The sequence below is a fragment of the Anarrhichthys ocellatus genome, unplaced genomic scaffold (assembly GCF_004355925.1).
Source record: "Anarrhichthys ocellatus isolate YVR2014 unplaced genomic scaffold, GSC_Weel_1.0 scaffold82, whole genome shotgun sequence".
NCBI classification, from domain to species: Eukaryota; Metazoa; Chordata; class Actinopteri; order Perciformes; family Anarhichadidae; genus Anarrhichthys; species Anarrhichthys ocellatus.
Genome location: NW_022280112.1, coordinates 623,109 through 638,796, shown reverse-complemented (window position 1 = coordinate 638,796; position 15,688 = coordinate 623,109). Strand labels below are relative to the sequence as shown.

The 15,688-nt window shown below is 41.9% G+C and overlaps 1 protein-coding gene across 10 annotated transcripts in view; it reads right to left on the bottom strand.

Annotated features, from left to right (window-relative positions):
- The window catches only part of astn1 (astrotactin 1), a 366,216-nt gene that overhangs the window by 148,191 nt on the left and 202,337 nt on the right, over nt 1-15,688 (bottom strand). For all 10 annotated transcript variants that reach the window (XM_031874553.1, XM_031874560.1, XM_031874561.1 and 7 more), the window contains 2 exons: nt 10,708-10,812; nt 1,622-1,810 (listed from right to left, as the gene is read on the bottom strand). In XM_031874553.1, the coding sequence (XP_031730413.1) occupies nt 1,622-1,810; nt 10,708-10,812 (294 nt within the window). The remainder of the gene's footprint in view (nt 1-1,621; nt 1,811-10,707; nt 10,813-15,688) is intronic.

Below are 15,688 nucleotides of genomic sequence, written 5' to 3'. Positions count from 1 at the left end.
AAACTCTATGCGGGCTTTCATATGTCTTGCACTGAGGAGAGGCTTCCGTCGGGCCACTCTGCCATAAAGCCCCGACTGGTGGAGGGCTGCAGTGATAGTTGACTTTGTGGAACTTTCTCCCATCTCCCTACTGCATCTCTGGAGCTCAGCCACAGTGATCTTTGGGTTCTTCTTTACCTCTCTCACCAAGGCTCTTCTTCCACGATTGCTCAGTTTGGCTGGACGGCCAGGTCTAGGAAGAGTTCTGGTTGTCCCAAACTTCTTCCATTTAAGGATTATGGAGGCCACTGTGCTCTTAGGAACCTTGAGTGTTGCAGAAATTCTTTTGTAACCTTGGCCAGATCTGTGCCTTGCCACAATTCTGTCTCTGAGCTCCTTGGGCAGTTCCTTCGACCTCATGATTCTCATTTGCTCTGACATGCACTGTGAGCTGTAAGGTCTTACTGTATATCCTCGTCTCTCCCCCGTGTGTCACGGTGTGTGTACATCTCACTCAAGTCAGGAAACTCGTCAGAATACCCATATTTGATTGGATGAGCTGCATCATGTGATGTGATCCACTTTTGGCTCGCGACCCACCAGTTGAAAATCACTGCTTTAAACCAAACCACTTTCACTAAACCTAAAGTTGTTTCATTTGAAAATGGAAGTTTATTTTGAAAAGACAGAACAGAATCTGCTGCCAGGATAGCTAAAGTGAAATATTCATCTAAAAACTTCACAACTAGATGAGCTAGTGTGAAGAAGCCAGCACAACTGCTGTGAAGGATTTAGGATAGGCCTTTAAAAGATACTTTATTCCGATGTTTGATGAATATTGCACGTGCATATCGTGTTGTGTGAGTGGTGTTGGCTCGGGGGTTTTGTCATGACATCATCTTAATGTTGTAAATCTTTCCAAACATCCGACACCAGCTTTCAGTCATTTTCGGACACATTTCAGTCAATACTAAAAATGATTGAGGTGAAATACGCAGGAATAGAAATGAGAAGTGCTCCTCTGTGTCTGTTGCATGGTTTATGGTGCCCACACAACAAACCAACCCTGTCTGTTTCCTGTCTCTTTTTACTCATGCCCAAAATACAATTTGCCTTTGTGGATTAATAAAAATGCTATTGAATTGAATGAAAGACCTACCAAACTAAACAATCGAAGAGGGGTGATTCCACAAAGAGTGCAGATGAAAAAACAAACTAATGGTTGAAACAAGTGTCCCAAGAGCATTTCTGCAACACTGCCACCCTGGGAGGCCATTACTTTCCTCTACAGCACGGGTACCACCGAAAGAAAGGGAACAAGAGAAGAGCTTTGTTAAAAGTGGTCCCACGCGAGGTTTAAGTATTTCTCCTGGCAAGCATTCACTGTGCAGCCGAAGTATGATCAAGAGTCCTGCAAATTGTAAATGTGTAACATAATAATCCAGTCCAGCCCAACACACACTCAGCATTACAAGCCTCAATGTGTTTCGTGGGTGTGTGAGTCAATGAACACATAAATAACCGCAGGAATTAATCCTCACACATCCCACACCGTCACAACCACACCTGAGGGCCAGTAATTACTGTTCATCGTTTACATTCCTCGGTAGCATTCATTGACACTCGAGTGCGTGTGTCCTACCTTTGCTAATGTCCTGGTACTCCAGCCACAGCTGTCTCTGGACCTGTTTGTTGGGGTACCAGATGGTACAGGACTCCTGGAAGCCGTACATCGCCTCCTGCACGTAGTGGTTCCCGAACTCTCTGAGGATGGAGACAAAGTCGGCCCGCTGCGTCGCCCCGTCCAGAGAATGGATGGCCGAGCTGAAGGCTGGGTAGATGGTGGAAAGAAAATACAAATTCAATTTTGTCAGAAAAACAAAACCTGGGATGAGAAAGGTCAGTTTGGTGTCAGAGGGAAAATATAGGAGTGTGTTTGGTTTGCTCAGCCGCTCCCCGTCTTGTGGTACGTCATGTGAGTAGATTTGTTGATTTGTCTTTCCAATAAGACACAGAAGCTGTAGCACTTACGGCCACTTACTAACTAACTAAAGGGAACCCTTACAACAGCTACTCTACATCACAGAGTAAGATTAGCAGCCATGTATATTCCCACTGCACATACCCCACCTTCAGTTTCCTAAAAATGTAGTGGCCTGCTTCTTTGGTTTAAGGTTACTCTAAATAAAGAAAGTGAAGTTAAAATGCTAATAAAGGTTTTCAGAATGAATAGCAAACAAATAGCAGATGTGGGGACAATTATTTTAATGATAAATTGGATAAGTGGATCATTTTTAATGCTAATGATTGAAAGCATCTGCAACATTATGTCATTTGTGTGATAATATACATAGTTATTATTATTAGCAGCAGCTATTAGTAGTAGAGTGGAGTGGAACTCATTCGAGCATGATTGTGTTCAGGCACAGTGGCACTTTCTACTACCATGCTCACATTGATGGTGCTAACATGCTGATGTTTAGTCAGTATGATTACCATGTTCACCATCTTGGTTTGGTGTGTTAGCATGCTAATAATTGCTAATTGGCATTAAACACAGCTGATAGGACAGCTGTAGTTCAGCACGCATAACCTGATAACACAAGATGCTCGTTTACAGCTTCATACTTGTATTTTGGGTTTCTACAAGAACATGTTTATATGATTTAATGTTCAAGAAACACTATTTGTCTCATACTGTCTGGAAGAATATGCCTGTATTCACACTCTGTCTGAAACGCTCCGTTTTAGCGCCTGTCTCCCACCCCCCCCACCCAGAAAATGATGGCGTACCGTTGCCAAGGTAGTTCTCAAGCCGTGGGTAGAGATACTCGGATGGGGGGGGGGTTCTGATAAGCTTTCACGTGACATATGAAGGGGAGCCAAATGTTTTGTGATCCAGTCTACAAAAAACTGTTGTCTTATTTTACAGTTTGTAGGTTGGTCGGCACTTTATAAAAATCACCAACGTGATTACATCCTGATGGGAACATGAACGCATGGACTAAATTCCATTGGGTTCCATCCAATAGGTGTCAATACATTTGACTCAAAACGACAAATATCAACCTCATGGAGGAAATATGAGAGGATCACTAAAGTCATTAGGAAACATTATCTGGGAAGTATTAATGTCTATCTGGTGATGTTGAGTTAGTCCAATGGATGAGAGAAAACTTGGACTTTCTGGCGGCGCTACCCGAAAAAAGTCATGGGATCCAAAAAAATATCATCATCTTTGGACTATACATGTCTGTACAAAAGTCACCTTCAATCACTCTTATAGTTTTTGCCATATCTCAGTCTGTAAACAAAGTGTTGGACTGACTGACATGCAATCCCCAGAGCCACAACACTAACGTGGCTATAAAAGGTATAAAAGGTTTAAAATTCAGAGAAACCACAGCTACAATCATTTGTATGTTAAATTGTTTTAAGTCAAGGTTTTAGAGTCCAATGACATGTCAATACAGCACAATATAATATGCTTAATTACTGTTTGCCTATTCATGTTTGGGTGTCACCTTGTAATAATTAGAATAACTAATAGAATCATCAAAGTGTGCGTGATGATGACATGCCGTCAATGTGATGTCCTTCAGCAGAGCACAGATGTCCACTTGAGCATTAAAGACCCCCATTATCCTGTTAAATCCAGGTCTGCCTCACGTTATTAACTGCACCGACTGAAGGCGTTGGAAATGACAGCGGCTGGAATGGGAGTCTGTCTGGAAGCGAGTGTCTTAAACGGGTTTAGTGGACGTCTGAGCCGGCTGCTTACTATGCATGAATCCTTTCAAACAAACATCATCCGCAGTGACCACATATGGACATGAACGAGCACAGGACAAAACAAATCTCATCACACTCCTACACAGGGACATCCTGTTGATTTAAAACTATTTTAAATCAAGGTTGTGTGTGTTTTAGCAAAGGCTCAGAATCAGATCACCTGATGAAGACCTGGGACACACGATTTGGTGTGAATGAATAGATAATGCAGGACTTTACGTAGCAGGTACGGGACACTTGACGTGAAGCTTTGAGCTTAAGCTTCATACAGAATGCAAGAAATTCTTCTTTGTACTGCGACGCTGTCTTCATTTTCATATCAGCCTCTTTTTCCTTGCTCTATCAGTCAGCCGTCACTCACAGAGAAGTGCATGTTATGTTTGACATCGGTCACAAATGAACAGAAATCGACTCTTAATGGCTGGAGTCGCCTGTTGTGGCAGGACTTGGGCTGTAACTTTAATGTTTAATGCTAAAATGTAGCTCAAAGTAGGCGACCATGGCTCGCTGGGTTAAGAGGCTTGTCTGGTAACCGCAGGGTCAACGTTCGATCCTCGACTGGGACGTGTCACGTGTCGAAGTGTCCCTGAGCAAGACACTGAACCCCCGGCTCCCCAGGCCCCTATCATTGGCAGCCCACTGCTTCCTATATATAGGGATGGGTCAAATGCAGAAGTCAAATTTTGTGTATATGTATGTGACAATAAAAATGGTTTCTAATGGCACTTCTGACTGCATGTGACAACACCGTCCACTGCCGTGTTGCCGGGAGACGTGTTTGATCCCATCTGTGACAAACTGACCACGCGCTCACTGGGGTTCCATCTTAGTAAATATAGCAAAACAGCAATTCGTCATTATCATTTTGGGGAGAAGCAGTATTAATACCTCGGCGCTCGTGTACTTCTCCTCTGACATCCAATCAGGGGGCCGGTGGAGTGAGAGACAGAGAGATGAGCAATGGAGGCTTCGCCATCGGAGGTTAAAAATCAGTTGCCTTGACCCCCTCCGCTGGCTGTTACAATATGAAGAGACAAAATGGGAAAAAATAAATAAATTCTGCTGGGACGCTTCTGAGCGAAGGGGAAATATAAACGGTTTCCTCGGCAGACGTGGCAGTCACTTTGAAAGCCCAGCGGCACCGTTGGAAACGCATTAGAGGTGTCATGGCTGTATTTACAGCAGGGCTGACTGTTCATGATGGATCTTATGAATAATGCATGCATTTAAAACACGGCAAAAAAAAAAAAAAAAAATGACTAAATCGCACTGTCCTTCCAGTCAGGGAGAATAAACAAATGTAATATTTCCAGAGATTTTCACTTGCCGACGGGACAACCCGAGTTATCTCGTGAGGCAAATGTTCAGCGTCATCTCGACGTGTCGGCAGCCGGGAGCAGCCTTCAGAAGAAGCATTGCTTCACTAAATACCTCTCCACAGTTATCTTATTCTGTGAAGTTTGCATGGCAGGCGCTGTCAGAACTCCTTGGTCTCTCTGTGGATGCAAAGCCAAAGTGATGCATGTACGACAGGCTATCAGACAGACACAGGGAAGGAAATGATTTACACATATTGTGAATGCAGACCTCCTTTCTATCCAACTCCATTATTTCATTTTTAAACACGGTCCTGTGATATAAAACCAAGCTGGATTCTGAAGCGATCTTAGTTTTACATGATGATGCCAATGTGAGAGAACTTAATCATATGCCTTAATCACTGCTGTCACAATGAGCCGGTTCTACCATCTGTAGTAAGTTTTAAATCTGTACTTCTCAGACTGAAATAGAGCCAATGAAGAACTCTTCTGCACACATAAGTAAATAATGGATGTGGACTTATTAGTATGTGTATGTGGGCTTAAAAGTAATAAACCACCAGCACCAGAGAACACACGGTGGATTGTTTTGAAAAGAAAAAGAATAAAAAAAGCACATATGGAAATGAGAAACTCACACTAGGGAAGTGGTTTTTCCTTCCATATGTAGTGGTGGGGGGGGGGGGGAGATCCAAAGTCACGGTTTGGATCGGATCATGGTTTCGAGCAACATATTTGATCAGCAGAACAAACAAGGGAATATACATTTTAGAGATCACTTTTTTTTGCCGGCTGTACCGGTTGCCAATTGTTAATGTCATCATCATATTGTTTCGTGTCAGCCAACAGATCGGTTTTGCTGTTGTTGTGTCTTGTTACAGCAGCTGGTATACATGGCTCCAAACTCTTTCTCTCAGACTACATGATACACATTGAGGCTCGTCCAGTTTTCCATGTGAAAGCCACCAAACTAGCGTTTACAGGACATTTTTGGAGAGACCCCTGCCCACAGAGGAACCTAACCACATCAAAACGGCTACATATGTTCTTGTTCTTCCTCGTCTCAGTTGGCAAACAGCATTGCTGCATCACAGCCAACATCTGGTGAGGAGAGAGGGAGCCGGCCCGGCTCGCCAAATCATTTATGTTCAACATAAATGCAGGTTAATGACAACAGCTGTGCTGTATGAGCGGCGATGTCGACATCACGGATGCCCGAAAACGGAATAAAGCAATGGTGTTAACTTCACCGCCACACTTTGCTCCACATGTCAGTCTGCTACACTTCCTCCTGCTCTCTGAAATCATCTCTACTGTGTTTTAACACACCCGAGCGCTTGTTCTCATTTAGATATTTTCCAGTTTGTTGTTGGAAAACTGAACCGGTACCAAGCAGCGATTTAATGGCCGACCTGCTGTGCCGCAATGATAAAATCAGTTTTTATAATTGCTTCATCTTTGGACAAAATCATCCTGAAGCCAGGTGTCTACCAACACCTGCTCTGTGTATCCGACGATACATGTGAATCCACAAAGACAGTTAGTGGCGTCTTCACTGGACTGGACAGAGCTCCGCCCCTTTGACCTTGGACATGCTGACAGCTCAACCCCACTTTAAACAAGTACTGCTTAGTAGGAAAGCTGTGTGAGAGATGTCTGTAAGACCTTTACTGCTTTATCCAGGACCGACTCCAATTCAGATTATCTCCTCTGTAAATAATAGGATGTTACAATGTTGGACACCCCAAGCTATGTTTATTACAGTAACTTATAACATGGAGTAATAGAAAGGTCAATTACTCCCATGCATTTTTATTAATATGTGGTTGCTGAGAGAGAATCATGTTCCTTTTGTCCATACACACCTGTCTTCATAAGCACCCCAAGACAGATGTGTGCCTCTGGATCTGCTGTACATTAAACATGAGTATACATTATACAATTAACAGAGCCGTTGAGGTTGTGATTAGAACAGTCGGAGGGCCCTCTTGTTTGGCTCTGCTTGACGAGCGGCTTTTTTTTGGTTTGTGCTCTTTTGAAGTGACATTCTGCTAATTTGTGATTAAAGGGAACTCGACCCTGACCCATTTACTGCCTTTCAGGGTTCTCTCTCCGAGGACTGCAGCTGAGCAGCACCGCCACAATCGCTGCATAATTGACTGTTTCAACAAGGGTTTAATTTGATATAATGGACCCAACTTGAACCTTTTAACACTGCATCACAACATTGCCTCCATTGCACCCTGAGGTGACGGTCTTTACATGTTCAAGAACTGTATTACCATAAAACTGCTGCTGATAACAGGAGACTGTTTTATCCTCAGACATTTCCATTTACTCAAGTACTGTACCTAAGTACAATTTTGAGGTACTTGTACTCAACTTGAGTGTTTCCATTTCATGCTACTCAATACTTCTCCTCCACCAGGCCTACATTTAGAGGCACACTTTGTACTTTGTATTCCTCCACATGTATTAGCTAGCTTTCATTAATCATAACTGCAGATAGAGTTTAATAATACGACATACAACTCACAAATGCATTATGATTTATTATAAAGAATAAGGATAAGACTTGACTGCTACCAGGCAGTGGAAATAGTGAAAAAGACCCACATTTAATTACACTTATTATCATTTCAAGAATGTATATTTTGAATTCTGTCGAATGAGTACTTTTACTTTACGTTTTTATTTTATTTTTATTTCATATATTGTCAAGCTAGCTTTGAACTTTTACTTATCTGAGACCCACAACCCGAAAGTCACATTTTCTTAATTAAAAAAAAAAAAAAATAATAATAAAATTACACTATCATACCAAGAAACTGTAAAAAACATTAATTATCGTCAAATATACAAATAAATAAAGCTTAAAAATAGTTATATTTAGACAAAATCACTTTATGTTTCATTTAAAATCTCACTAAACTAAACATTGCATTAACTAGATTCTGTAAAAAAACATTAGATTCTGTGGATGATTCTGCCATGAATGACTCAGGTGCGACCAACAGTCATATGCCCAAAATTAAAACTGTTCGGTCAAGACAGGTTGTAAAAATGTAAATATGTTTCAATACTGGCAACATGTGTGGGCACCTGGAAGAAATTTGGATAAAGTGATTCCATTCTTATTATAATTTTATTTTATTTTTTAAATACATTGTCAAAAACAACTTTGTTTGTGATTAATGGCATTATAACAGTTTTAAACTGCACCAACTACCTTTTTGAGTTCTTTCTACGTGTCGGGATAAAAACCCACCCTGAAACTGCTTTTGATGACTTTTAAAATAAGCTTATCATTGAAAGATGAGCGAAGGTTGTATGAATATGGGAACAAACCAGGAAACCTACTCTCTAAACTTTTAACCATAATAGCCATAACTCTGTCTCATGTCTGAAAACCTTGAGCAGAGAATGTTGTTTTAAATCTGAAGAGATGAATGCTATATTTACCAATTATTACAAATCACTTTATACATCAGAAATACATAAAAGCAACTCTCAAATAAAAAGCTTTTTAAAACATTTAAACTTACCACAAATTAATGATCAACAACAACTGGCTTTAAATAAGCCAAACACATTTACAGAGATAGAGGAAGCTATTGATGACATCCCCTCTGGGAAAGCAGCCGGCCCACACGGCTTTCCCCCAGAAATATACAAAGCATTCAAAGACATTTTTATTCCACTCTTAAGTAAAATGTACAAATATTCCTTCCTGAACCAAAAACTACCTGAATCAACACAGACGGCGGCAATTGCCTTCATACCAAAGCCAGGTAAAAACCCAGAGGAACCTTCCTCATATAGACCAATTAGTTTGCAATGTGTGGAAAATGATCTCTATAAAGGTGGCACTATGAAATCTTTCAATCAACTTCAGGAAGAGTACGGGCTACCCGAGATGATCACTTCTTCCGATTTTTACAAATACGCAGTTTCTTAAACTCTATAGCCCAATATAAGGAAGGTCATGGACCAGAGCAGATAGAGACAATCATTCACCAGGTCTGTCAGCTGAAGAACAAAGAAATAAGCTACATTTACCATAAATTGTTCTCTTTAAGCAATATAAGTACTCACAGCTGCAGGCAATCATGGGAACCAGATCTTTAAACTGCAATCACGGATCACCAATGGAAAGCAATCATGTTAAATAGCAAAAGAATATGTAGTAATTACAAATCCCAAGAAACTCAGTTTAAGATCGTACATAAATTACAAGCTACCCCATAGTGCAGGAGCAAATATGACAAGGACTGCTCCGGAGTATGTGTAAGGTGCAAGCAGCATGTAGGCACCTACGTGCACTTAATGTGGTTCTGCCCGGTAATTCATACATTTTGGGTTGAAATTGGTAACCAAATATCCTCCATAACACAGTGTCCTATTGAGCTCCATCCTCTACAATGCATTCTAGGTCTAGACGCTGCCTCACCTGTATTAAACAGATATGAAAGAAGCCTCAGTCTTCTCTGGTCCTGTGCACGGTTATCTATCTTACAGCACTGGCTAGATGATGCAAAACCATCTGCTTCAAGTTGGCTCTATAATGTTCTACAATTAATCCCACTGGAAAGGCTCACACATGTTCTCCAAGGAGACATAGATGGGTTCTTCTCTGTTTGGAACCCTGTTATGTATTTTATTGGAGAGGAATATGCTAAAGTCATACTAAGAGGTTTTGCAACCGTGGGATCCAAGTGACTCAGTGAAGGAAGAAAGTCCACAGTATTTTGTTTGTCACTGTGTGCGACTGTCTGTATGGTTGGCCGCCATGTTGTATGTAAGTCAAGTGGAGGACAATATTTGGCAGATAAAATGTGTGGATGTGTGTAGGAGGGAGGTTTTTGTAATTTCGGTTTCCGGGGGACACCCGGGGAGCTAGGTTCACACTGTTCATTGGTATCTAGTTGGAGGATGATGGTCTATGTTTTTTTGTTTGTTTTGTTTGTTTTTGTTGTTCGTATTTTTGTGTCCAGGATCGGTTGTTTGTGTGGTTGGCAGGTATGTTGTATGTTATTCATGTGGAGGACAATATTTGGCATGTAAAATGTGTGGATGTGTGTAGGAGGGAGGTTTTTGTAACTTCGGGTTCCGGGGGACACCCGGGGAGCTAGGTTCACAATGTTCATTGGTATTTAGTAGGAGTATGATGGTCTATGTTTTTGTTGTTTGTATTTCTGTGTCTGGGATTGGTTGTTTGTGTGGTTGGCAGGTATGTTGCGTGCTGTTCTGTTTGTGAGTGGCATGTCGCACATAACCTGTGTAAACTGAAAATAAAAAGGTTGAAAGAATGATGAGCGATGATGTCACTACAGTTACTTAAAGCACAAGATGGGACTACTCGGCAGCCAAAAGGAAAAAGGAATCACATAGCTAATCAAAACGAATGAGTTAAACAAAGCAGCCGAGTTGTTATGATGAGCCGCTAACCTTCTTGTGTCACATTAATTACAATGGGATGAATAATAGATGGCCGACGGCGTGAGAGTTTATGTCACAGAGACCCCCGACCGAACGTGTAGTCTCCTGCAGCATAAATGAACAATATAATAACATGCATAAATAGATCATGAATTGTAAGAAGCGCAGAGTGATTTACCTTGAGAGAGGACCCACTGATTGAGTTTGACGTGGTAGAGCACCGAGCGAAGACTCCAGTGCTGAACAAGCGGGTAGCCGGACACCTCGCTGTAGTTCACCATACCTGCAGCAACACACAGAAGACAAACACATGCATATGAATGCAGTCCTTGCAGGGGAGTTCGCCACCTCGTCTGGAAAAAACAAACAGGGAAAAAGCTTCTAATGTGTTATTTTTTAATGTTATTTACTGTCATAGCGTTTGATCAAAGGGCGCCTCTACATCTCATTCCTGTTTACTTCAGCTGAAGAATCGGGAGGAATATTTGATAAATATTAATATTATCTTCGATGACAGGAGACAGAAGCGAGCAAAGTCTCCGGTGTTAGATCAAAGTGGAGCCGATCTACAGGAAAAAAAACGCACACAGGACATTAACATAAATTCTATTTGGAAATAGGGAAGTGGTTGAAGGCAAGTCTTCAGTGTTTGATGAAAGCGAAGGCCAACATCTCACTTGAATATACTGAACATTTATACTTTTCTTATCAGTGCCCTACCCCAGATACGTCTCTTTGGAAATTGCATCAAACCTAAAACCAATTTTCATCAATTCCTGCAACGTTCTCTCTTTGTAGCACAGAGTTCCTGCACGACACGGACGGCGGATCGCATTCCGATGATGTATAAAACCACGCAGGGCAACGCGTCTGTAATGAGAACGGAGACGACACCCCATTGCTGTTCATCACGTCTAATTAAAACAGTACAAAGAGACGTGGCACCTACCGCCTCGTCAAGACCGCACGGAGATCATGAAGTGATCAAACGGGGAGAAAGCTGTGAGGATGACGACTAATAGAGGATTAATTTCTTAATTTAGAAGCTGTAACCTCGCAGAGAAAGGGCAATTCTGTAATTAGGAGTATTCAAGTTTTATCACGTGGGAAATGGCCTAATTTGGCAATGAGTAGGGCATGATTCATGCATAATGAGGCATAATCCAACTGTTGTCTCAGACTCCATCAGACACAACAGCAGCCTCTGTTCACAACCAAAGAGAGAAGCCAATAAAGCTGTTTGTACAAGCGCAGCCTTTAGTGGAGAGTGGTGAGACGAAGTGTTTCACCACTGTTAGCCGGCTAACTATAGGTTACATTTTAAGATTTATTTATTTATATTTTACTGAAAAACTAAACTTGTCTTTTACTCCAGCGCTGCACTGACACACTGCGCTTTGGCGATAGGTCAATCCAATTGAGCCATTTCTCATTTCTAACCTTTTATTCTATTTTCTGCATGCTTTGCTGAAGATTATTGCCGCATTTTGATCAGGGTGCTCCGATCGATATCGGCTGACAGTTTGATCGGTGGTCTCTACACAGGCCGATCAGAACAGCTGGCCAGATGACACATCCATTCTGAACTGAAACATTCGAGATACTAATACGTCTGCTCTTTCATTCACTTTTGAGATAAACAGCTGGACACACACATACAAAAGCTATGTGTGAGTCTCCAGCTGTTTCACACACACACACCAGGCCACATATAGTCTGTAAATAAACCAATAGGCCGACATGCGTAACCGGTCAAAAATGTTCTTGAATTAACAGTTGACCGTTGACATCCCTAACATATACATCCACTATATATAGCCTACATTGTATAGCTCAACAGCCTCTCTGTGGTACTCTAGCAGCAGCATTCTGAATGTTTCTTTGGAGAGAGCTTAGACTAGTGTAAGTGAAAGCGTGGGTTAGTCATGTGAACCCTTTGATCCTTGCTAAGTTTCTTTTTAAGGTGGTAGAATGCAGACTTTGTAATTGATTCAACATGAATGTTCAAGTTCACGCCAAGATTCCTCACTTGGTTTTTGGTTTTGTCTCTTTCTGGTTTTGTCTGCAATTAAATGGAGACTGTTCAGGCCCATGCAGTCACTTATTTGCTCAATTGTCTTGCAGAGATAATATGTGGGACCGTAGTTGCTTGGCGACAGAGCGGAGTAAATGTGGGTGATTTGAACTCATCAAAGCTACCATTTGAGATGAAGAAGTGTTTCAGTTCTTTTACTTACAAAGGGAAGGTCTGATATTGGTCTGTAAGTTGGTATCCAGAGAGATTTCAAGGCTTCAGGAATATCACCTGATAAAAGAGAGCTATTCTGCAGTGAGTCAGATCAGCCTATTACAAGAGTATGTACATTAATGGCATTGCTGCTGATGATGTTAGAGAAGAAGGATTACGTAGTTCTCTTTAAAAAAAAAGAATATCAAGATGAATTTAAAGGTTGATTTTCACCATCTGCATTCAGATTTTGGGCATTCTTCTCTCTGGATCATTACGGATTCTACCAGAGGATGATTGCACCCCAGCAGGCGCAACGCCGCTCGACATTTTTGTCAAAGAAACGGTCTAAAAGATTATTTACAGAGGGCAAAGCAAGGGGAGGCAATTCAGAAATAGCTGCGTTATTGATGCAGGGATCGACAGTAAGGTTCGTCATTGGCAACCATTTTGAGAAATTGGCAACCAATTCTTAGCTTTTGGTTGCTATCAATGGCAACAACATTTTAATGTATTAAAATAGGGACAGCAAACAAATATTTGTTGCATTAATGCCGTTTAAATATTGCTGTTACAGAACCAGACAAGGCTGCACATGACAATGTTGGGAATTTGTTGCTGCATCGGTTTTACTCACAATGGCGAAGACAATTGGGTTGTGGGGTGAATATTTCAACTGACCCGTCAACATCACAAACGAAGCAAGTTGATCCCACTGATAAAGAACCTGAACGAAAAGAAGGATCATTTCGAGAGGGGAAAGTATCCCGGCATCTTGGAGCTGGACGGAAACTGATGCAGGCAAACATTGTACTACACCTCGATAAGGGACGCTTCAAGCTCTCCAGTTAAAGATAGCCCGTCCTACAGAACCACGAGGGCTGGACCAGCACTGGAGCTCGAGGCATACTGAGGAGGAGGCTGCAAGAACCGGAGCACCCGCCATTCAAAGGATTCTCATTATTAAGCTGACGTATAAGTACATAGTTTCTTAATTATTCAATATTTATTGTGACAAAAAATGGCAACCATATTTTCACTTTTAAACACCACTTTTAAAAGTCTGTGTTGAGCCCAATTCTTAACAGTTTTCTAAAGCACTGCAGAACCAGTCATCTACTAGATAAAACATTCCACTCAAACACCCCCGAGCACTTTAATTAAGCTCAAGAGAATTCTTCCATACTGTTCGTATTCTTCTTTAAAGCCCAGAATATATTGACTCCTCTCCATTCATCTTCTGCCGAAATCAATAACGCCCATCTCCTCTGCCCCGAGGAAGTCACCCGTGTACAAAGGCTCTTTCATTACGATGCACTGCACGGCCTATCAAACGGCGCACATGCATCTTGCTTCCCTGGCCGACGACCCGGCGTCTTATCCGCCGCAACAAATAGTCCATGGCAGATGAAGCACAACATATGGACAACTGCAGTGGGACACATGAGCAAGAGGAAACATCCATCACGCGCCGTAGTGGGAGAGACGTAGCGGTTCAACGACGAGTTGGAGGAACAATCGGCCTCTTTTTAACAGATGGAATAATCCCCCTCCCTTACCCTCTGGTCATAGCTGTAAACATGATATCATTTTTTATCATTACAAACATCAAATCATGAAAAGCCAAGCTAGTTAAAGTGTCATTTGTATCAATGAGTAGCAGATTTCTTTGCATACGGCTGCTGGATCAGGCCATTAGCATTAACATCACTGATATTGGGCCATTAGCAGAGAGCAGGCATATAAATCATCTCGTCTCCTATGGCAACTGACGGCCGCGTCACGCTGCAGCGGCGGGATTGCAGCCATACATCACTATGACCGCCCCCGCCGTGTTCACGCGCTCATCCAGGAGGTATATCTGTAATGCTTGTGACTGAGACACGTCTCCTTGCAACCACAGACACGGAAGAGGGGAACTGTTTTTTTTTCCCGGGCAGGTATGAGAAAGATAAATTGAGATATGAAAGGAAGATAGTTTAAAAGGTGAATGCAGCTCTGTGAACTTCAAAGAACTTGTGTAGCAAAAGCTGAAGGAGCATATGTGAGAATTATGTCTTGAACCAAACAAATCAATGTATTTAACAAAGCAGCAGTGGACGACGGGCTCATGCTGTGTTGAGAGAATGAAGTTATAGTTATGAGTAATGTTTAACGAGCTCATCAGTGCTTGTCCACCTTTTGAGCAGCTGCTGGTCCGGAGATGAGTTTCCCATTCATTCACTCCATTGAGGTTTTAAGCATTGAACCAATCAACTGTGAGATGAATTGTGACGATAAAAAATTCGGAGCTGAACACTTGTACATGAATTACTCATCCCATAAACCATTGCTTATTGCGACTCTCCACCTCTGGAAACGAACCTTGCTCCATCTAAAATGTGTCAAATCTAAAATTAAAACAGATTCAAGATTTCTTCTGGCCTCAAATATTTTCAAAAAACACATTTTAGTGAGCTCTTTTCAAAATACAAGACAACGTTTCCAAACGAGCCGCCATGTTGGGAGCCGGGAGTCGACCAGGTGCATGTTCCCTCCCCAGCCGTTCTCAGGTGCGGTGAGCAGATGTGAGGAAGCGGCAAACACGACTCACAAGCGCTGCTGCTACATGTTGATTTCTACTTCAGGTAGTTTGCGCCAACAAAATGAACCTTTTCCAGACAAGGAATGTGTAGTACCGCTGGCTTCATCCATCAGGTAGAATTATGTTGTTCTGGCCTTCAAACATTGGTCTCCATCTCGTACATGTTCCGTAATAGCTTTATTCAGACATGACAGGACCATTACTGATACCACGTGAGATATGTGGAACACGGAGCCCCGTGTTCTTCTCACTGCGCTGGAAACACTACACAACATTCATACTATTTTGTGCCTTTTTATTTCCCTTGTGCATAAAAGAGTGATCACTTCCAGAGACAGAGTACTTCTG